Genomic DNA, 20998 nt, shown 5'->3' with positions numbered 1-20998 from the left:
AAGGGGACAGTTCGGCAGCCCGCCGCCACCACTGCGCTAGCCTGTGGGGTAGTGCGTGAGCTGCAAACTAGTCGCGTGGCTGGGTCCCGGAACGCGCTGGAGACGGTTGGCGTCCGGCATGGCCCGGCACCAGCCGACCTTGGTGCTGTTGCCTCTGGTGCTCCTGGTGCGGACAACAGCTGTCCAGCTCTCCCCCGACTACCAGTACTTCGGCGACCAGGGAGAAGGTGACACCTGGGAGCTGCTGCGGCAGCAGCATCAAAAGGGTAATCGCAGGCGGCGGGTATGACAATGCCCCATGGCCCTACTTCTCCTGTTGGCTGCAAACAGACTCCTCCTCCATGGCTTTCAAATCTTCGCCCAGCTCCGCACTGCCAGCTCCCTTCTCGGAAGCCCAGTTTTCTTATCTGAAAAGTGAAGTGAACACTGCCTGAAAGCAGTTCATAGGATGATCGGGCCTAGATAGGCAATAAACATGAAGACGACACATCCATGAACTCATGGATAGGTGCTAGGAAGGGCAAAGACGGAGGAATACAGAAAAAAAAAAAAAAAATTGGCAACCAACGCAGCCAGAATGATAAACAAAAGCACGAAAAGCACAGATTTGGGGAGACAGTGTCTCAGGCAAAGGGAACAGACAGTGCCAAGGCTAAAAAGCCTGTTAGAGGAAAGGAAAGGGGGAATGTGATGTGGCAGAGACCGGGCAAGCTAGGGCATGAGTGTCAAGCTCTGAGAGCTGGGAGTTGGGGTAAGGCCTGCTTCATAGTGGCACAGAAAAAAAAACAGTAAAGACTATTGTAGGAGTGTGGGCCTTAGTTCAGCGCAGAAGACTTGCCTAGCATGCCACAACAATGTTGTAAAGGACATCTTAATAAGTTGGGGTTTAGTGGGTATCTCAGACCCTTAGACCCTGTGTTCCATCCCCAGCACTCCTCAGCCCCCACACAAAAAGTTACATATCTCCTTTTTTTTTTTTTTTTTTTTTTTTGGTTGTGGGGAAGGACAGGATTGAACCCAGGGATGCTTTACCACTGAGCTACATCCATACATCCACAGCCTTTTTATTTTGAGACAGGGTTTTGCTAAATTGCTTAGGGCCTGGCTAAGTTGCTGAGGCTGGCCTCAAACTTGCAATTTTCCTGTCTCAGCCTTCTGAGTGGCTGAGATTGCTGGCATGTTCCACTGCCCCACTATTTATAGCTTCTTTCAAAGTGATCATGATAATTATTTTGGTTCTTCATCAGGGGCTTTAAGTACCTTCATTATGTCAATTATATTATTTAATTTACCACCTGTCAGCCCTGCTGGTAAGGTGGCATTGTGCCTGTTAGATAGGCCTATGATCAAGCCTCTGAGGACAGGAGTCAACTTCTCAACTTCGGATGGCAGGCACCAAGCATGTCTATACTCCCATTGGGCAGGCTGGCACAGGTTAGAGATGTCAGTTTGCAGACCCTCTGGGCTCACCAGATGTGTGACCTTGGGAGAATGAATCTCTAGGTTTCAGTTTTCTCACCTGGGACTAATGGGAAGACTAAAAGGCATACAGGCAGAGCCTGGCAAACTGCCTAGCAAATATGAGCCGTTGTTTGTTAGTATAATTATCTTTGTGCCTTCCTAGAGGCACCCCTATCTGAGTCTTCATCTCTATCTTTAGTCTTGGAGGATTCGATCCTGGGCCCCTGGGGAAAGTGGCACTGTTTCTGCAACCTGGGCAAACAAGAACGCAGCCGCGAGGTGCTGGGCACAGCTCCAGATCCCATGGTGTTCATGGATCGAGAGAACCTGGTCCAGGCGAGGCCCTGCAGGCAAAGGGATTGTCCATCCTGCAAGCCAATCGACTGCAATTGGAGGCCCTGAACCCAGGTGAGAGACTGGCATAGAGGAGGCAGGCAGGAGCAGGCCAGGGGTCCCAAAGGAGGGGAGGGAAAGAGGAAGGGAGGTGCTTGTAGAGGGTGTGAGGCTAGTAAGAGGAAGGAGATAACTGGGGCCCTAAATCGGAGTCTTGAGGCCAGTAGGGGAGGGGTGAGCTGAGTCAAGACCTCTGAGTCAAGAGCCTCCAGGTGGGGTGGTACACCAGGTAATCCCAGCAACTTGGAAGGCTGAGGCAGGAGGATTGGGAGTTCAAAGCCAGCCTCAGCCAAAGCGAGGCACTAAACAACTCAGTGAGACCCTGCCTCTAAAGAAAATACACAATAGGAATAGGGCTGGATATGTGGCTCAGTGGTTGAGTTCTTGCCTAGCAATGTGTGAGGCCCTGGGTCTAATCCTCATCACCACATAAAGATAAATAAATAAAATAAAGGTAATTGTGTCTATCTACAACAAAAAACAAAAAGAGCCTTCCCTGATGTCCAGGAAGAAAACAAAAAGGTGGTATGCACTGGAGGGATAGGGGAGATGGGGGAACTAGGAAATTGATGGAGGCGCATGGCACCGATAAGCAGGAATCCACAGGCAGAGGACATGAACCCTACAGAGTCCAAGGGATAGAAGGAGAGGTGCGGCAGGAGTGGCAGAGGGGCCTGGGAGGGGAGAGCAGAAGAAAGGGGGGTGATGGGTTGAGGAGGCCTGAGACTCTATAAGCAGGAATCTGCTGGGTTGTGGATCTCCATTAGGAGTAGGGGAGGCTTGGCCCTAATTAGAGTAGGAGGCAGAGATCCTGGTGGCAGGGGAGATACAAGTTAACGGCCGAAAGTGGGAGTTTAGGGACTCCAACTTGGAAGGCCTGACCGAGAAACAATGGGAATACGTAGTGCAGAAAACACAGTTTTCAGAATGCGTATATAAGGGCAGAATAAGGGCCGCCAAGGACCGGGGCCCAGTGGTGCGGAGAGCAACGGACTGGGAATGATATTTGGCCTTCTTTGCCCCAAAACAGAGTCACCTGAGCTGCGCCTCAGTTTCCCCTTTACTTTCCTCTTTTTTCAGCAGCGTCCGCGAGCAAGGCACGAGAGACCCCGGGGCGGAGCTCGGAAAGTGACCCGGTGCAAAACGACCCGGTGCAAAGCACGCCCTCCGTTGCCTCCCGTGGGGACTACAATTCCCAGGAGGCCGCACGGCAGCGGCGTCGGCGCTGCATGCGTAAACGTCCGCGCCGGCGGGAGCGTCGGGGGCGTGTCTCGCGCACTGATTGGTCAGGATCCAGCGCTGCTGTGGAGCCCACGGCAATCGCGCGCCAAGGCCAGCGCCTGCAGCGCTCCTTCTTGCAGCTGGCGGCGGCCGCTGAGGGGCTATGGATTTCACCGAGTTGGAGAAAGACAATACAGGCCGCTGTCGCCTGAGCTCGCCAGTGCCCGCCGTGTGCCTCAAGGAGTCATGCGTTCTCGGCGTTGATGAAGCGGGTCGGGGCCCTGTGCTTGGTGCGTCCCTAGGGCCAGGGAAGGGGCGTAGTAAGGGAAAGACAGTCGCCCTGGAACCTGAGTCGGGATTGCATCCGACCTGGGGAAGCGTGATGACCATGAGTTATAGTGGGATGACCATGGCATCGGTGGTGGCACTGAACAAAGCAGTGGTGATGGAAGAGGGCTGGTAGCTGACACGGACTCACTAGTTGGACCCTTGTTCCCGGAAATCTTGACATTTCTCCTCCCCAGGGCCCATGGTCTACGCCATCTGTTATTGCCCCTTGTCCCGCCTGGCAGATCTGGAGGCTATGAAAGTGGCAGGTGAGCCTGAAATACACTTCTGAGGATGGGGTTCCTGGGCATGTGTGGGGGAGAGGGAGCAGGTGAGAAATCTAGGGGAAGAGCAGGAACTGGGAGAACAAGCTGCCCCCCTTTTCTCCAACTCTCCTCCCAGACTCAAAGACCATGTCGGAGAGCGATCGGGACAGGCTCTTTGCCAAAATGGAGGAGAACGGGGACTTTGTGGGCTGGGCTCTGGACGTGCTATCTCCAAACCTCATCTCTACCAGCATGCTTGGGCGGTGAGGGGTGCTTCAGAGGGGCTGGGGTGGAGGGGTAGGCCAGCATGGCCTAGGTGGGCCCTGTGGCTGGAATGGGTTTAACTGAGCTCTACCTACCACTGCAGGGTCAAATACAACCTGAACGCCCTGTCCCATGATACAGCTGCTGGACTAATACAGTATGCATTGGACCAGGGTGTGAGAGTCACCCAGGTGAGCTGACTGTTGGGTTGCCTCTATTTAATCATCTTTGGATGAAATGGAGGTTACCAAGTGCAATGTGGCCTGGGGGTGGAGCTCAGTGGTAAGAGTATGTCCTTAGTATGTGTAGGGCCTTGAGTTCAATCCCCAACATCAAGAAAATAAAAAAGATTATAATTGTTTTAAGAAAAATGCAGTGGACAGATTCAACATCAGATCATCAGGAGTGCCTCAGGCATATTCATTGCTGCCACTGAATCCCTGCTCCTGTTCCTGACCTAAATGTGTGCTCCATTCCTGTCTAACCTGAACCCCTATTCTAAAAGTCTGTCCATCTTCCCACAACTTCTGTCCTAGCCCAGTGTACCCTCTGCAACCTGGAAATCTGCCCTGCGTCCTCTCCCTGATTCCCCCACCTTCATCCCCTTCCTCTCCAATCTGTTCCCCACACAGCAGACGGTTGTCTTTGTGAAATGTAAATCATGACATTTAATTTTATGATCACAGTGGAAATTAAATCAGGAAAATTGAGTCAAGTGGGGGAGAATGAGATTAAATTATCAGAGAAAAACATAAGTCAGCATTGCATCAATTGCTCTGAGTCAAAGACGGTAGGCTTTGTGAGAATTACCAGGGGAAATAACTCTGACACAGGAAATGTAGCAGGCAGACTTGCTGAGGAAGTGGCTGAGGCCCCAACCCTGAATGCAGAGCTGGTGGGTGATGCTATACTTAGGGTTTCAAGGCTTAATCTGGAGAAACAGATGGTCAGTTGGTACACAAAAAGTAAATATGATTTCTAAAAATGATAATTTCCATAGAGGCACCACTTGAACCATCAGCTCCTTAACCTCACTTCTGTGCTTCAACCATGGAGCCTCTAATCAGTTGTTCAGCAACATTCACATGGTTCAACCTCAGGGCCTTTGCACTGGTTCTTTCTTCCTCCTGGAACACTCTTTCCCAGATTTCCACATGGTTTATTTCCTCACTTCCTTCAAGTCTCTATTCAAATATCACCACTTTAGATCTTCCTTGTCAGTATTTAAAATTATAACCCCTTTAAACTCTTTCCTGTTCTATACTTATCCTGGTTTTTGTCTTTGACCTCACCAAGATTTTCACCCAACAAAGGCTGAGATTTTTCTGTAGTTTGTTTGCTGCCATGTCCTTACTACGAACGACAGCCTCTGGCATGCACTAGGTGCTTAATAAGTGGGCAGTGTCTGCAGCATGATCAGGCAAAGCCTTTTTTTGTGTGTGTGTGTGTGGGGTGTGCTGAGGATGGAACCCCCCAGGTCTTTGTGCATTCCAGGTAAGCACTCTTCCACTGAACTGCATCCCTAGCACCAACAAAATACCTTTTACATTTAATAAAAGTCAATGTCAGTCTGGGAAAAGGGCTCAGTGATAGAACACTTTCCTGGCATGTGTTAGGACCGGGGTTCCATTCCCAGGTCCCTGAGGGAAAAAAAAAAAATGATTGTGGGAATTGAAAATAGCAAGTACAATGGCTGAGAGGTTGGATCCTTTTCACAGTTGTTTTTCCAGCTGTTTGTTGAATGAGAACATTTCTGTCACCATGATAGGTGTTCGTGGACACAGTGGGGCTGCCAGAGACATACCAGGAGCGGTTGCAGCAACGCTTTCCTGGAATTGACGTGACAGTCAAGGCCAAAGCAGATGCCCTCTTCCCTGTGGTCAGCGCTGCCAGCATCTGTGCCAAGGTCAGCCCCCCACTGACCGTGGATGATTTCTGGCATCTCTCTGGGAGGGACCGGCCATGGTTCCCCTGGGGGAAGGAGATTCCAAGTTTCTGTCCTGCCTGCAGGTGGCTCGAGACCAGGCAGTGAAGAACTGGCAGTTTGTGGAGGACCTGCAGGACCTGGATGCTGATTATGGCTCCGGCTACCCTAATGGTGAGCACATGGCAGTCAGGCCTGCTCTGCAGCTGCCCTGAGACCCCCCACTGTGGTGGTAGCACTGACGTAGCTATGTCGAGCACACTGCTGAAGGTTTCTAAGTCGTTCTGGCCGCTCCACTCCATAGCAGAAGAGGCTGAACCCCAGACACTGTACGTCTGATCAGGGCCTCGTGGCCAGTGAGTGGCAGCTGGATTCCAGCTCATAGGCTCTCTCCTCCCCTCCCTCATTTTGCTGTCTGGGGCCCCAGAGAGTGAGAGTCTGAGCTGGGCATGGTGGCGCACACCTATAATCCCAGGGACTTGGGAGAGTGAGGCAGGAAGATCGAAAGTTCAAGCCAACCTCAACAACTTAGCGAGGCCCTAAGCAACTTTGTAAGATCCTGTCTCAAAAAAGGGGGCGCTAGTGATGTGGTTCAGTGGTTAAGTGCCCCTGGGTTCAATCCCCAGTACCTGCCACTACCCCCCCCCCCAAAAAAAAGGGCGGGGGCTGAGACCAAAGGTATCTGCTTGTTAAGGGGAAGGAGGCAGGAATGGGGGTCCTGGCTCAATCCTGTGGCCTCAGTTTAAATCTGTAATCTGTGCTGTTCTCTCCACCATGAGGCTCCATGTCCTCATTATACAATGAAGACAGTCTCATACTCACCTTCCTGCAAACCTCATGCAGGCATCAAGGGCAGGTGGGAGGCTTCAGTGGCCGAGCTGGTCGTAGCTCAGGTAGAGCACTAGCCCCGCATTCTCGGGCAGGGCGTTTATCCCTGCAGTGCAAACAGAAAGATACAGTGAAGGTTTGGTAGTTGGGTGCAAGGATGGCTCCAGTCCTTTTGAAGCTGGGTGGGGAGCAGAGCCCCTCAGGTGATTAGAAGTCAGGGTGCCTGGTACTTGCCATGCAGGGCTGAGCCCTGGGGATACAGCAGTTAGACAAACATCTCAAGGCCCCACTGAGCTCCTGCCTGTGGAGGGAATGGGTGTTACATTGTTGTCCTTGGGGGTCAGAGGCTACCTCAGAGGCAGTCTCAAGCTTCTCCTTGAGCACTGCTCAGCCAGGCACTGAATGGGAGGGAAGGAACTGCCTGTGCTAAGGGCCCGAGGTACAAAATGCCCCAAGCACTCAGGAGGGAGTCAAAGGTGAGTGGACCTGGAGCTTGGGTGTTACCTTGAGACTTGGGGACTGCTGTCATTGCCTGTCCCACCCCAGATCCCAAGACAAAAGCATGGTTGAAGAAACACGTGGAACCGGTATTCGGCTTCCCCCAGTTTGTTCGGTTCAGTTGGAGCACAGCCCAGACCATCCTGGAAAAGGAGGCGGCAGATGTGTTGTGGTGGGTGCTGTGGGTGCTATAGGAGGGTGAGTGGGAGGGCCAGGCCCCATCCCGGAAGTGGTCATGTCACTCCTCTCTCCACAGGGAGGACTCCCCAGCACAGGACCTGGAAGGACCTGAGAGGATCACTGCCTACTTCAACAAAGGCTCCCGAGCCCGCCCCCGTGCTCTCCACAGATACTTCCAGGAGCGGGGCCTGGAACCAGCCACCGCCCTGTAGGAGAAGCCTCTTTCCTCCCCAGGCCTGCCTCCCCTCACCAACACGGATTAAAGTTGTTGAAGGATAAGCAAATGGAGGGGTTGTCCTTGGGGCCAGAAGTGCTATGGGAGTGACTTCAGCAGCCCGATGCAGCTGCTGCCTTTTGGGTAGTATTGGACTGATTTGATTTTTAAAATACAGCCCTGCCCTGGGACTGGGGGGTAGCAGTGGTAGAGAGCCTGCCCAGCACACACATGACCCTTTCTTTGATTACCAGGACCAAAAGTCCTGTGCTGTGTAAGGGTGTTTCTGCATAAGGATGTTTCTTGAAGGAGACTGCAGGTACAGCTGAAAACTTCCTCTCACCTGGTGACCTCCAACATTGGCGCCCAGTACCTCACTCAACTGTGTGGTGATGTTGGTAGAAACAGATGGATGGCACTGCCAAGGGATAAAAAAAATGCAACACCAACTGGGCACAGTGGTGCATGCCTATAATCCCAGGGATTTGGGAGGCAGGAGGATCACAAGTTGGAGGCCAGCCTCAGCAATTTAGCAAGAACCTGTCTCAAAAAATAAAAATGGCTGGGGGTGAGCTCAGTGGTAAAGTACCCTGTGTTCAATCTCCAGCACCAGAAAATGTATGCCTCAGTCTGATGCAACTCACCTGTGGCCCCACTACCCAAGGCTGAGGCAGGTGGATCCCATGTTCAAGGCTAGCCTGGGCAACAGCAAGACCCTGTCTCAAAAAGTAAAAAGGATTGGGGATTATAACCCAGTGGTAAAACACAAGGCTGGGCAGCATGTAGAGTGGCTGTGGAGATGTACTGTAAGGCCAAGGTCATTCCCAGCAGTCTGTAGCTGCTGCATCTTGGCTCCATAACCAGCATTCTCTCCCCCTCTCCTGGTTCCAGCTCCTGATTGTGCTTTGGAGGGAGCTGCTCCTTGCCCATTTCCAGTTCATGGGTTCCGGTGGAACCAAACCCCAACATCAGGCACCAACCCATAACCCAAAATAAGCTAATGGCGCACGGCACAGTTTATCTTAGCCTACTATGAAGAGATCCTGTCCAGAGGAGAGCAGGAAAACCATCATTTAAGCACCTGGATATAGATAGCTATTCCTGAAGCCTACCAGTGTTTTTGGCACTGGGGTACCACTGAGTTACATTCATAGTCTTTTTGAGACAGTCTCACGAAGTTGTTGAGGCTGGCCTCGAATTTGCCATCCTCAGCCTGGCCTCCTGCACTGACACCACTGTTTTGTCTTGAGGGCACTTTCAACTGAATTTGACTCACAGCTGAAAGAGGCCTGCTTGCTACCCCACAATGGGACACTTCTGTTTGTTACTCTAGTCTTCCCTGAGGACAGGGAATAGGCCTGAAGTGTCTTAAGTGTATCACCTGGCACACAGTAGGCCTCTGTTAACCTTGCTCTGGTGAACATCTGAAAGGAACATTACTCCCTTTTTTAACAAGTGGGGAAATGGGTTCTCCTAGGGCTTGGGGATAGGAGTAATGTTCACAGCTGGTTGTGGCAGATCGTGCCTGTAATCTCAGTGACTCAGAGGCTGAGCCAGGAGGATTGAAAGTTTGAGGCCAGCCTCAGAGTTTAGCAATACCCTCAGCAACTTAATGAGACGTTTTCTCAAAAATAAAAGGGCTGGGGATGTGGCTCAGTGGTAGTGCTCGACTAGCACAGATGAGGTATTGGGTTTGATCCTCAGTACACATAAAAATAAAGGTATTGTGTTCATCTACAACTAAGAAAATTTAAAAAGGGTGGGGCTGGGGCTCTGTGGTTAAGCACCCCTGGGTTCAATCCTGGGGCAGGAGTGATGTTCACTGCAGAAATCCCAACCTGTGTCTAGTTCCTCTCCCTAGGCAGGAGCTGGGATATGGAGGAGGGGATTGCCAGACACTGTGGGGTCTGCTTGCTCAGAAGGGAAGACCATGAATCGTTCTTGTCCATAAATGTCAGGGGGCTTCTTGGCAGGCCTGGCAGCACACAGTGGAGGGCACACCTCTTGTCCTTGTCAGCTCCCCTTGTGCCCTCCTATGCCCATCCGTGACACCTGGGTATTCAGAGTTGTAACAGCAATCCAGGATAGAGGCTGTTGTCAGTTACACTCTAGTGTCAATCAGCTGCTAGCTGTAGGTCCTGAGGATTAGAATTTGGACACATGCCAGGAGCGGTGGCACACGCCTGTAATCCCAACAGCTAAGAAGGCCGAGGCAGGAGGATCCTAGTTCAAAGCCAGCCTCAGCAAGTTAGCAAGGCCCTCAGCAACTCATACTCTGTCTATAAAGAAAACACAAAAAAAACAGGCGGGGGCTGGGGGTGTGGCTTAGTGGTTAATTGTCCCTGAATTCAATCCCCAGTACAAAAAACAAAAATCCTGTCACTTTGAGGCAAGTCTCTGTTTCCCCAAGAAGGAGCCGTACCACGTGCTCTAGCGGGAAGTTTTATTTCAGAAGGAGAGGGTAAAATTAGTTGGAGTTGGGTCGTTTCGTTTCTCGGATAACCTGAAGGGGGACCCTTCTGGGAGCCCCAGGGAAGGAGGGTCAGGACTCTGGGTATTAGGAGGCAGGGAGGGGGCCTTGCCTAGGGAAGGGGCGCCTCTTTTTTTGAAGGCCGGGCGCCCGCTAGGGGCCGCTGCCGCTTCCACTGCCACTCCCGCTGCCCCCAGCGTCCAGAATCCCGGTGCGACGGCGGCGGGAGCGCTGGGAGATAGTTTCTCGGGCCCAACGTCCGGGTCTAGGACGCGGCAATAATGAGATGGAGATGTTGAGGCAATGACGGGAGCCAGGAGCTGCCACCGGTAGGATGTGACCCAGAACCGAGCGACAAAGATCCACTCCGTCAGCAAAAGTCTAGGAAGAAAGTGGCGCTTGAGTGAGCAGAGTCCAGATCTGCTGGGGGCGGTGTGGTCAGAGGTGAGACTTTGGGGAAGGATGATCTGGACGTTTCCTTGAGGCTGGGGTACGTGGGGACCTTGAAGTGGATAAGTGGGTCTCTGACTCCTCCAGGGCGGACTGCTGGCCAGCCCAGAGTCTGGGCTCTTGGGAGGCCATGGGCACATCCCAGTATGGAGGGGAGGCTGAAAAGGGGGAAGGGTGGGAGCAGGGTCCTTGCAAAGGCCAGTCCGGACTCCAGGATCTAGGCACATTAAGGTAGGACTGCAGACTCCCTCTGGCCCTCTGCCTCTCGCTCACCTGCCCGTAAGTGCGGCAGCGACCCTCGCAGCTTCTATTTTCTGAGGGCCACAGCCAAGTTCGACCACAAGTAATATCAGCTTCGCAGGTGGCGAACCTGGAGGCGATGTGTGCAGAGAAGGTGGGTCAAGGCTTCGCAGCCGCAGCTGGTAATGTTGCGCGCTCCAAGCCTATCCAAGCACCTCGCTCAGATCCAGACCCTGCCTCTTTGGACCACGCCCTTAACGCCTCATTCCCCGCCCCCCCAGACTGCCTTCCTTCCTTTATTATTTATTTTTCTAATGAACCTCCTTTATTTATTTAGCTATACTGGGGATTGAACCCAGGAACCTGCCATTGCTAAGTAGGCGCTCTTCCCCTGAGCTACATCCCCAACCGCCTGGCCCCGTAATTTATCATCTTTTGGTGCACATACCCAGAGCCATGTTACAACTGCCTTCATCTCTGCAGACCTCAGACCCTCTGCTCCAGCCAGCCCCTCTAGTTCCCATCCTTTTCAATCAGGAGATACTGCCCCTAAAAAACTCCAGGTCCATCAGAGGCCATGACCCATAGCCATCTTAAAAACCAGAGAAGCCATAGGCTTAGCCTCTTTCTGCCTGACTCTAAGCACTAGGCCTCATCCTTTAGACTTTGGTCCAGTTAGGGGCGCATCATGCCTCTCCAAACCCAAGACACGCCAACCTGGTCCTATGTCCTGCCCAAACAATAGGCCCCGCCCCCAATGCCCCGCCTCTCCTACCAGTTCTGGCAGAGCTCCTTGCAGAGCGGCGGCGCCCGGCGTACCCCCAACAGCAGCAGGTGGAAGCGATTGCGGAGCGCGCGTTGGAGGTGTCCCAGGAAGGATTCGCATCTGGACATTGGGAGAGACAGGAAGGGATGGGGCAGGATGCGCGCGGCGGAAGAGGGGTGGGATCTGGCCCCGGCAGGGGCATCTAGGCAGAGTTCACGAGGAAACGCTAGGGGGCGCGGCACTCACCCGGAGCTCGGCGTCCCGCAGCGCGGTGGGAAGATCCCAGGACCTGATGTCTCTGGGGTGTCCATCTCTGAAGGACAACAAGGTTCTGGCAGCGGGAACGCCTGTGAGTCAGGGTCTTGGATCATCATGTAAGGTTGGGGACCTGAGGCCTGAAGATCCCCTAAACAAAGAAGACCAGGATTGCATCACTTCTCCTAAACACAAAATTTAAGTAGGCAGAGACCGTGGTGGACGCCTGTAATCCCAGCGGTTCAGGAGGCTGAGGCAGGAGGATCGCGAGTTCAAAGCCAGCCTCAGCAATGGCGAAGCGCTATGCAACTCAGTGAAACCCTGTCTCTATATAAAATACAAAATAGGGCTGAGAATGTGGCTCAGTGGTTGAGTGCCCTGAGTTCAATCCCTGGTACGGGAGGGAAGGAAGGAAGGAAGGAAGGAAGGAAGGAAGGAAGGAAGGAAGGAAGGAAGGAAGATAGGAAGGAAGGAAAGAACTTAAGTAAAAATAACTTGGGGGGGGCACTGGGGTTGTGGCTCAGCGATAGACCGCTGGCCTGCACGTGTGAGGCACTGGGTTCGATCCTTAGCACCACATAAAATAAATAAATAAAATAAAGGTATTGTGTTCAACTACAATTAGAAAATAAATACTAAAAATAAATTTTTAAAAAAGATAACTTCTCTTGGGATGTAAATGAAGCTTCAAGTAGAAATGATCATATATCACTTACAATAATCAGTTTATTATTTGTCATATGCCTGAAGTGATACAAATGCTCACATGCTTAACCTTCACATCACTTCTATAAGGTGGTTCTGTAGATCTGACACCCTCTCCCATTTTAGTGGTCCATGTGAAGCCCAGAGAGGTTAACTGAAGTGACCAGGGTCACACAGCCATGAACTGGCAGATTTGGGATTTGAACCCAGGCATTCTAACACCTAGAGTCTGTTCTCTTAACCATCATTCTTCATCACTAACACCAGCTAGCGCCCTCAAAGTCACCCTATGCTCTTCTCATAAGAAAATTCTGGCATTGCCCTGGTGGAGAGGGGGCTCCTGGGTGTTGGGGATTAGGCATGGTCTGAGGTGCTCACCTGCCCGTTGCACTTGGTTTGTGCCCAGATTCGATGCAAGCCCAAGGTGTCCCTGGGACCTAGCTTGGAATTGGTGGCTCCCTCCACAAGCCCCCAATATGATCCATGCCAGGGCCAGTTGCATGGTGCAGGCCAGGTCACTGGGCTGGATGTGGCTCCTGCAGGCCATGTCCACCTGAGAGAAGAATCAGTTGAGGTGAAGGGTGAGTTTGGCCATCACTTTCTAGGACCTCAGAGTGGCACCCTCAGATGAACACCCAGGAAGCAGTGCCAGGTAGCATGGGGGATGGGCAGCTATTAAGGAGGCTGGGTAATGATCGAGGAAGGACCTTCAAATACTGAGAGGGGCTGGTGGGGGGTCAGGTCCTGTCTCTGACCCAGAAGTCCCTTCCATCAGACCCATATCCCTTCCATCCCTTCAGGGCCAGGTGTCACCTCCCCACCAGCTTAAAATGCATCCAGCATATCTGCCATCCTGTTGACCCTCAGCCACCCCCACTTTCCTCCGAGGCAAGAGGACACCCCCAGCCCTTCCAGCCCTCTCCTGCCCAGTCATTCTTCCTTCTCTTCTGTTCATCCTCCTCCTGCCCTTCCGCTGGCCCTTCTCACGGTCACCTTCCCTCGGCTCACAATCAGCTTAGGTGCTGCTGCCCAGGGCCGGTCCTTTGGCACCAAGCTTATCTGTGGCAAGGCTGGGGTTCTGCCGCTAGAGTCCTCAAACTCCAACGCAGGGAAAGCTTAGGACAAGTGGACACAAGTCCAGTCCCTTCCTGTCTGCCTGCCACCCTGCCCCTCACCTGTTAGCAGCAAGACTGGGATCTAGGGGTTGCTGAGACACCTCAGGATCAAGTCCGGAAAACAGTGATTGCTGAAAGGGGCGTGGCTTGCACAGGGGCAGGACCTCCCACAGTCCCGCCCCCACTCTGGCTGAAAGCCCTGGACAGGAAGAATGTATGTATGTACCCGTGCTCTGCCCTTATGTTGAGTTTGTGACATAAGCTCTGTATCTATATGTTTGGGACAGTGTCTGTGTGTGAGAGACATGAGAGTGCGTTCGTGCGGACCGTGTATGTTCAATGCACCTGTAAGCCTCATTTGTGTGTATGTGCGTGGGTGTGTATTTGTGTGTCTCGTGGTTGAGTGTGTGTGTGTTCAGAATCTGGGTAAGGAGGTTTGTGAATGTCCTAAATCGAGCATGTGCCGTTGAAGATAAGCGTCATAGCAAATGTGGGAGAAAGAATGTAGAGGGTGTAGAGGGAGGTGTCCCTGGAAAAGTGTTGTGGGTAAATTAGTGGAGAAAGGTTGCCGACCATGAACTTTGGCCATACATGAACAAGGCAGTGTTGTCATAGTGAACAGAGTGTGTGTCTGTATCTGAAAATGTTTGTGTGTGCTTGTGTATGCTCCTGCAGTTTCTGTAAATGTGCATTCCTTAGGAACATTCTCTCAATTCACCCATTTATTCATTTATTTATTTTGCTGGTTCTGGAGATGAACCCAGGGTGACCTACCCCTGAGCTACATCCCCAACACTTAAATTTTTTTTTTCAGTGCTGAGAATTCAACTCATGCCCTCACACATGCTAGGCAAGTGCTCTATTGCTGAGCTACATTCCCAGCCCTTAAATCTCAATAAAATCTTGAGACAGGGTCTTGCTAAGTTGCTGAGACTGACCTTAAATGTGATTCTTATGTCTCAGCCTCCTGAGTAGCTGGGATGCAGGTTTGCACCATTGCACCCAATGACAAACCTTTATTGAGCACTTACTGTATGCTATGTCCTGGGGATGCAGCAGTGAACACAAAATGAAAATCTCAGCATTCCTAGAGTTAATATCTTATGGAGAGTCATACAGGGAATATAGCCCTGTAACACGCATGCACATGTGTGTGTGTGTATGTATGTATGTGTGTGTTATGTTAGGAGAATAATGTGTCTGTCTTTGGATGAGAGTTTGTGCACTTGGTATCCCTTAGTTTTGGAATCGTGTGAGTGTACTTGAATGTGTTGCTTGCATTTGATGAGTGTGTGTATATCTGTTTCCCAAGAATGTTTGTATGTTTGCAGAGTGTGAGTTTATGTGTGTATGTTTGTGTGCATCTGTGTCTGCTGAGTGCATGTTTGCAAATGTGTACATATGTTTTTTTATATGAGTCTGTGTTAACTGAGTATGTGTTTCTGTGTGTGCAGAATGCGTAGGTCTGTGTTTGTGGTGTATGTGTGCAGAGTGCATGGAAATATGCACTTTTGTGTGTGTGTGAGTGCTGAGAATATTTATAAGTGTATTATGTGTTTGCAGAGTATATTCACATGTGTCTGTATTAGCTGAGTGTGTTTGTAGTATGTGCATGTGTGTCTATGTGTGTTGTGTGTGGGTCTGTTTTGTTATGTTTGTGCTCCTGTGTGTTTGCAGGGTGCATGTGTGTATTTCTGTGAGCAATGACCACAGTTACAAATCTGTCTCCCTCTCACCTCAGAGTAAGGCAGGGTTTCTTCATCTATATCCCCAGATTTAAAAATACTGTCTGACACACAGTAGTTTTTTTTTTTTAAATATTTATTTATTTAGTTAGTAAGTTATTGGCAGACACAACATCTTTGTTTGCATGTGGTGCTGAGGATCGAACCCGGGCCGCACGCATGCCAGGCGAGCGCGCTACCACTTGAGCCACATCTCCAGCCCCACACAGTAGGTTTTCAACACTCAAGTGTTGAGTAGAATGTCAGTAGACACCACGAGTCTCATTTGATGATGTCCTGGAGGCCTCATCAACCAAGACCTGCAGGACCTAGCCTTCCCTGGCTAATTTCAAGGTGGACGGAGCTATTTGTGGGCCAGATCTATCCACTCTTTGGGCTGTGCCTCGTGCCAGACCCTCCACACCCCTTCCTCTTCCCTGACCTCAGTTCCCCACTCTGAGCTCGGATTTCAGCACCGCGGACAGGAATGCGCGTGAGACCAGCACCACGGAGAGCTCCTGCGGACGCAGACAGGAGCAGAGTCCAGGCCACAGACAAAGACAGATGCAAGCAATGAACTCGAACTCTGAGAGATGGCTGCACAAACATGCCGACTAACGGAGAGGTAGAGACAGATAATGCAGGTCAAAGCTGGAGATGAGGAGACAAGCTCCCGGGAAACACCCAGACCCAGACTTCGCTGTCATCCCCATTGTCCGGCAGGGGTCGCTCTCTCCCGACGGCCGTGCCCTCCAGGACCTTGGGACCAGTTACAGGTTGACACTCGGGAAGCCATTCTCCAGTCTGTGCCCACTGCCAAAACTTGGAGTGGGGAGGATTCAGACACTCTCCTCTGCAGCCCCAGTAAGCATGGCCTATTTGGCCTCAGCTGTGTGGACACCAGGGGACAGGAGTGAAAATCTCCTCAACAGCCCCCCTCCCCAAGTACTAGATAATCGCTCTTTTAAATATAGCCCGACCTGGCCTGACTCCTTAATCCTGACCGTGAGGGAAGGGACGCTAGAGACACCGCAGGGTCCCTGAGGAAGGTCTGCCTGGGAGAGGCGGGGAAAGGGGTATATGTGCCCCCTTTTTTGTGGGGACATCTCCCGCAAGGATGAGTCTCCTTAGTGAAAATGTCACTCTGTAAGAATGTATTTCTTGGCTGTGAATGTCTTGGATGTGAGTATCTCATGGATAGGGACAATTTCCCATAGAGAATATGGTTTTCAGGGGGCTCTCATTGGGGATATCCTCCCCAGAGTTCCCACATGATGTCACCCATGGGATCCTCTTCGGGAAGGGATGCGCTTTGAGATGAAGCATCACCTTTCAGACAACATCTCTCTTAGGATTGATTTTCAGGGTGAGGGACTGTTCTTGATTGGAGAGGGCATCCCCGCAGACACTAACTCCCCGTGGGAATGTCTCCCCGAGGGAATCTCGGGGGGCGGGGGATGTCCGCAGAGGAAATACATCTCAGAGAGAATGCCTCCCTTGGGGTGTTCCCTGCATGAGAATGTCTCTCTCTTGGGGTGTCTCTATGGGGGTCTCTCGGTAGCAAGGCTCCCTTGGGGACATCTGGAGGCTCCACCTCCCCCTCCGCCCCTTCCTCCTCCCAACGCGGGCAGCGGTGGCCGAGGCCAGGCTCGGGCGCCCAGACGCAGTGACGGCGCGGGCCCGCCCCACTTCGCTCCGCCCCCGCCACCCCCCCTCAGCCACCGCCGCCGCCGCGGTCCCCGCGGCTTCTCCCTCCCTCCTCCCTCCTCCCGCCGCCGCCGCCGCCTCCCTCCTCCCTCCCCGGGGCCGAAGCCGCCGCCGCCGCCATGGACGATTCGGGCCTGATCCGCCGCCGGAGGCTGCAGGTACGCGGCAGCCCGGGCCCGGGTCGAGGGGAAGGGGTCGGCGCCCTGGGGCGGGGTCAGGTAGGAGAACTTGCGCCTGGGTTGACCGCGCACCCCCTCCCACCGCCTGGGGAAGCTACCAGCAGGGAACGCGGTGGCCGCGCGTCCCGCTGCGCTGGGGACCCGCCCCTCAGGCGCCGCCCGGAGATCCAGGGAGCTGATGGAAGGGGCGAAGCCTAGCGCTCCCCCTCGAGGCCGGCCAGAGGGGCACCTGGACCGCGGGCGGGGGAGGGGCATGGGGTGGAAGTCATCCTCCTGGAGTCTAGCCAGTCTGGGGGTGTGGGGGCTCCTAGCAAAGTTATTGCCCCAGGGCTCGCGCCCCTCGGGGCCACCGGCGCTGCAGCAGCCGTAAACATGTTTGTGCGGTGGCCTCGCCCCTCACCACCTCAGGAGCCTTTTCGGAGGCGTGGGACCCACACCCTCAATGGACCTAGGTGGCCACCAGGATTCTTCCTACTGCCCTAATTGGACCGGCACCTAGGCAGCATCCCCACTCTTCATTCCACCACCCTCCACTACAACACCCCTCCCCACGACCGAGATCCTCAAGTCCAGCCCAGCTTGTAGGTGGGCGGGAGCGATTTTTAGCTCCTTGCAGCCTTAGAGGATGCTGGTCTCCAGGCTGCGCAGGCGCAGGAGGCGTGGGTCCACTGCACGGAGTGGGACACTGAGGGTTGTGGAGTGAAGGGATGGCGGGGGCAAATCCAGATGTCAGGAGCTCCCACTTCAAATGTAGGTAGGGATTCTGAAGCTGAGAAGGATCCTCTGCTCTTGTCTTGGGCTTGTGCTTCTGAGGAGTTAATAGGGAGGTTTGATGTGAGTATGGTTCCTTAAATTTGCTCCAAGGCAAAGCCTTGGGGTCTGGCCCTTCTGAGCCTTCTTAGAGATCAGCCTCACGATTGCTACTCTTGAATTTAGATAAAGCCAAGTATGGCCCAGACTCAAGTTCCATCTTCAGTCTGGACCTTAGGGAAACAAGGGGAAGATTCAAGTCTTCACCTGGGAGTTGTCCATCATTCCCAAGGTCGGAGACTAAAGGGAGCTGATCAGTCAATGTGGCAGGAAAAGTGAGGATTAGAAGGCAGAAAGAACTTCCCGGGTGTCTGGGTGATAGTGAAGCCAGACAGGTTGGAAAGTTGATTTGCTTTCAAAGTGAGCTCATATGGCCAGATCTGGAGCCTAGGCCTCTCAAAAATCCTCCTCATGGGTTCCATCCTCCTTCCAGGGCTAGGTTAGGAAAATAGGTTCTGAGAAAAGGGAGGGAGCTGCAGCAAAGTTAGATCAAGTGCTGCAGCAGCGAAGTTGGGTCGGCGCCGTCGGGTCCCTCGGAAATGGGAGGAAAGGGGCGGGGCCTGCATGTGATATGTCCCCGCCCTCGGAGCCGGCTCTGACTTCCATTGGCTCAGCGCCACGCGGGACTTCTGTTTCCCGCGCAAGACCCCTCCCCCAGCCCTGCATCCTTCCACTCACCCACCCACCCAACCCACACGTGCACTTGGTCTGACGACCCTCGCTGGAAGGCTGCCCCCTCCTTATTCCATCTGGTAGAGTTAACTATTTCGGTGCCTGGATACACTCACACTCACGGGTACACCTTCTTAGGATGTCCCACCACCGCTGAGCGCCCAAGGGTCTGCTGAGTGTGTTGGGATCAGACTTACGAACAGCTTCGCGAGTTCGAATGCCTCCCTCGTCCATAGCGCCATCCATTCATTAATCTCAGGGAGAAGCAGCATCCGCTCCGCAGAGCGACTTTGCAACTCTGTCTTCATTGACGACAAAGATCTGAATTCCGCAGCTCCAGTTTGCCCTTTCTTTGGCTCTAGAATGTTTGCGGGCGCTAGCAAATGAGGCTGGGTTTGAGGACTTTTTCGGGTGGTAAAGATCTCCCAGGGGCTTACCTTCCAAGATCAAGTTAACCAGGTCTGTCCCTGAGCTCCGTGGCCAGAAAATTCAGGTCTTGATTTTGCCTGGGCCATTGCAGGACCAGCAGCTTTAGTCCCCCAGGTCTAGGCAGCGAGTCATTCAAGCCGATCGTGGAAAGGCAGAGGGAAAACCGGGTCTGGATTTCTAGTCATTCATGGCTGGGGATAGCAAGGCTGCCCTTTGACCCCATGCAAAAATCTGTCCTTAGTTCATGGGAGTGGGAAGACCCTCTGACTTAATTCCCTGTCATGCAGCATGTCTATCCATAACTTCTGTTCTTTTGATTGAATTTTTATTGAGTACATAATATGTGCTAGTCACCATGCTAGGCACAGGCACCTGTGTCATCTGACAGAAGAAACTCTTGGGGACAATGTAGACCACATGCCAAGGTCATAAAAGGCAAAACGGATTTTTGGACTCAGGTTTTCTTTTTTTCAGAAATCCTCAAAAGGGTCTAGAACATACATCCCCCTCCCCCTGAAGTCCCCTCAAACATTTTTTTTTTGGAAAATTTTAATATTTATTTTTCAGTTTTGGAAGGCACAACATCTTTGTTTGTATGTGGTGCTGAGGATCGAACCCTGGCCGCAGGCATGCCAGGCCAGCTTGAGCCACATCCCCAGCCCACTCAAACACTTTTTCAACACCTCCTCCCCAGCCCTGAGCTGGGTATAGAATCCAGGACCTCCTTCATGGGCATGTGCTCTACAACAGCTAAATTTTCAGCTCAAAAGACCCTTTGAAACTCTCACCCAAATCTTTCCACCTGCAGCCCTACCCAACCCAAATCACTCCATAGCAGCCTTTGGGTACAGAACTGGCTGGAAACTGAAGTTCCTTATCCCCATGGCTGTCCTTAAAAAGTGCAGGGACTCTGTAACTTCTGATCTCTGCAGTGATTTCCTAAGTGCTAGAAAAATAGAAAAAAGAACTTCTTCGAATGTGGATACATAAAGTTAATAGCCAGCAATGACTACCATTGTCATCAAAAAGGATCCCTTGGCCACCACCAGATTCTCATTTCAAGTCTGTTTTGAGCCACCCTAACTATCTACCACCCCCACTTCCGTGACTCTCACTGCAGAGGCGTCATTCATTCATTCAGCATCTTACGCTGGAGCATGCTAAGCTCATTCCTGCCTTCAGGCCTTTGCCCTTGTAGCTCCCACCCCCTACTCTTCTCTCTCTGCTGATCCCCCTATGGCTGGCTCTTATATTTCAGGCCAACTTTAAAAAGTTATCTCTCCGGATATACCCACTCTGGCCATGTGCTTCCTTCAAGTCATGTCCATTATATTACATTAGATTACTCTGTCTAGTTCTATTCATAACACGTTGTCTAAAGTTATTTATTTTGCTTTAACATTAATCTTATTTCGTGTCTGCTTGTCCCTCTAAATGCTACCCTTAAAGGACAGATTTTTTTTTCCCATTCACCGCTGTCTCTCACACCTATCTAGTGTGTAAGCGTTTGCAAAGTATTTTTCGAATAAAGACTTCTGCTTCATTTGCACAAACATGCACTGAGATGCCAACCCAGCAGCCCTATATAGGGCCCTTCTGTGTACTTGACCCTGTGTTGGTCCTTGGGGATCAGGAGAAAAGTCACCCTGGGACACTCTCCTCAATGCATGGCCAAGGATGAAGGTGAAGATGCTGACGAGACCGTTCCACGTTACTTCTGTTCCTTGGGTTTGCTCAGTGGCCTTGTGAGTAGTGGCTACAGGTCCACGCTGACCTCCATCTTTTTGCCCCTTTCCTTTCCAGAAGGATTTGCCCCTGCCCCGGAAAAGCAGCAGGTGAGCCTTGGAAAGAGAAGCACTATTCTGGCTGCCCTTTCTTCGGCCCGAGTGGGGGCGCCAGG

The 20998-nt window shown here is 52.2% G+C and overlaps 3 protein-coding genes across 4 annotated transcripts; 2 read left to right on the top strand and 1 right to left on the bottom strand.

Annotated features, from left to right (window-relative positions):
* The first annotated feature begins 9 nt into the window (after positions 1 to 9).
* Thsd8 (thrombospondin type 1 domain containing 8) lies at positions 10 to 3011 on the top strand. Its single transcript, XM_076848023.1, has 3 exons — positions 10 to 266; positions 1661 to 1869; positions 2935 to 3011. The coding sequence occupies exons 1-2, from the start codon at positions 119 to 121 to the stop codon at positions 1861 to 1863; spliced, it is 351 nt and encodes a 116-aa protein (XP_076704138.1). The 5' UTR covers positions 10 to 118; the 3' UTR covers positions 1864 to 1869; positions 2935 to 3011.
* Positions 3012 to 3155: 144 nt separating this feature from the next.
* Rnaseh2a (ribonuclease H2 subunit A) lies at positions 3156 to 7646 on the top strand. The gene is made up of 8 exons (XM_076847894.1): positions 3156 to 3365; positions 3600 to 3671; positions 3805 to 3931; positions 4036 to 4123; positions 5701 to 5838; positions 5943 to 6030; positions 7231 to 7354; positions 7439 to 7646. Exons 1-8 carry the CDS (start codon positions 3239 to 3241, stop codon positions 7572 to 7574), a joined length of 900 nt encoding a protein of 299 aa, XP_076704009.1. The 5' UTR covers positions 3156 to 3238; the 3' UTR covers positions 7575 to 7646.
* A 2553-nt stretch (positions 7647 to 10199) lies between these two features.
* Rtbdn (retbindin) lies at positions 10200 to 17978 on the bottom strand. Of its 2 annotated transcripts, XM_076847940.1 has the most exons (6): positions 17927 to 17978; positions 12841 to 13023; positions 11749 to 11833; positions 11512 to 11622; positions 10770 to 10866; positions 10200 to 10427 (listed from the first exon to the last, which is right to left on the bottom strand). In XM_076847940.1, exons 2-6 carry the CDS (start codon positions 13007 to 13009, stop codon positions 10200 to 10202), a joined length of 690 nt encoding a protein of 229 aa, XP_076704055.1. In that variant the 5' UTR covers positions 13010 to 13023; positions 17927 to 17978. The 2 variants fall into 2 exon arrangements, with proteins under 2 accessions (XP_076704055.1, XP_076704049.1); XM_076847934.1 differs by lacking the exon at positions 17927 to 17978 and having other exon boundaries at positions 11749 to 11815; positions 12841 to 13009.
* Between the last annotated feature and the right edge of the window lie 3020 nt (positions 17979 to 20998).

This window comes from Callospermophilus lateralis, chromosome 1 (genome assembly GCF_048772815.1).
Source record: "Callospermophilus lateralis isolate mCalLat2 chromosome 1, mCalLat2.hap1, whole genome shotgun sequence".
In the NCBI taxonomy this organism is placed as follows: Eukaryota; Metazoa; Chordata; class Mammalia; order Rodentia; family Sciuridae; genus Callospermophilus; species Callospermophilus lateralis.
Note: the sequence above shows the minus strand (reverse complement) of the source record. Positions and strands in the feature narration are given on the sequence as shown.

Coding starts and splice junctions, on each gene's coding strand:
- Rtbdn (XM_076847940.1), bottom strand. CDS start 13,009: ATGGCCTGCAGGAGCCACATCCAGCCCAGTGACCTGGCCTGCACCATG. Junction 11,834..12,840: donor AAACCAAGTGCAACGGGCAG/GTGAGCACCTCA, acceptor TCCCGCTGCCAG/AACCTTGTTGTCCTTCAGAG. Junction 11,623..11,748: donor TGCGGGACGCCGAGCTCCGG/GTGAGTGCCGCG, acceptor CCCAATGTCCAG/ATGCGAATCCTTCCTGGGAC.
- Thsd8 (XM_076848023.1), top strand. CDS start 119: ATGGCCCGGCACCAGCCGACCTTGGTGCTGTTGCCTCTGGTGCTCCTG. Junction 267..1,660: donor GCGGCAGCAGCATCAAAAGG/GTAATCGCAGGC, acceptor CTCTATCTTTAG/TCTTGGAGGATTCGATCCTG.
- Rnaseh2a (XM_076847894.1), top strand. CDS start 3,239: ATGGATTTCACCGAGTTGGAGAAAGACAATACAGGCCGCTGTCGCCTG. Junction 3,672..3,804: donor GGAGGCTATGAAAGTGGCAG/GTGAGCCTGAAA, acceptor CTCTCCTCCCAG/ACTCAAAGACCATGTCGGAG. Junction 5,839..5,942: donor CTGCCAGCATCTGTGCCAAG/GTCAGCCCCCCA, acceptor TCCTGCCTGCAG/GTGGCTCGAGACCAGGCAGT.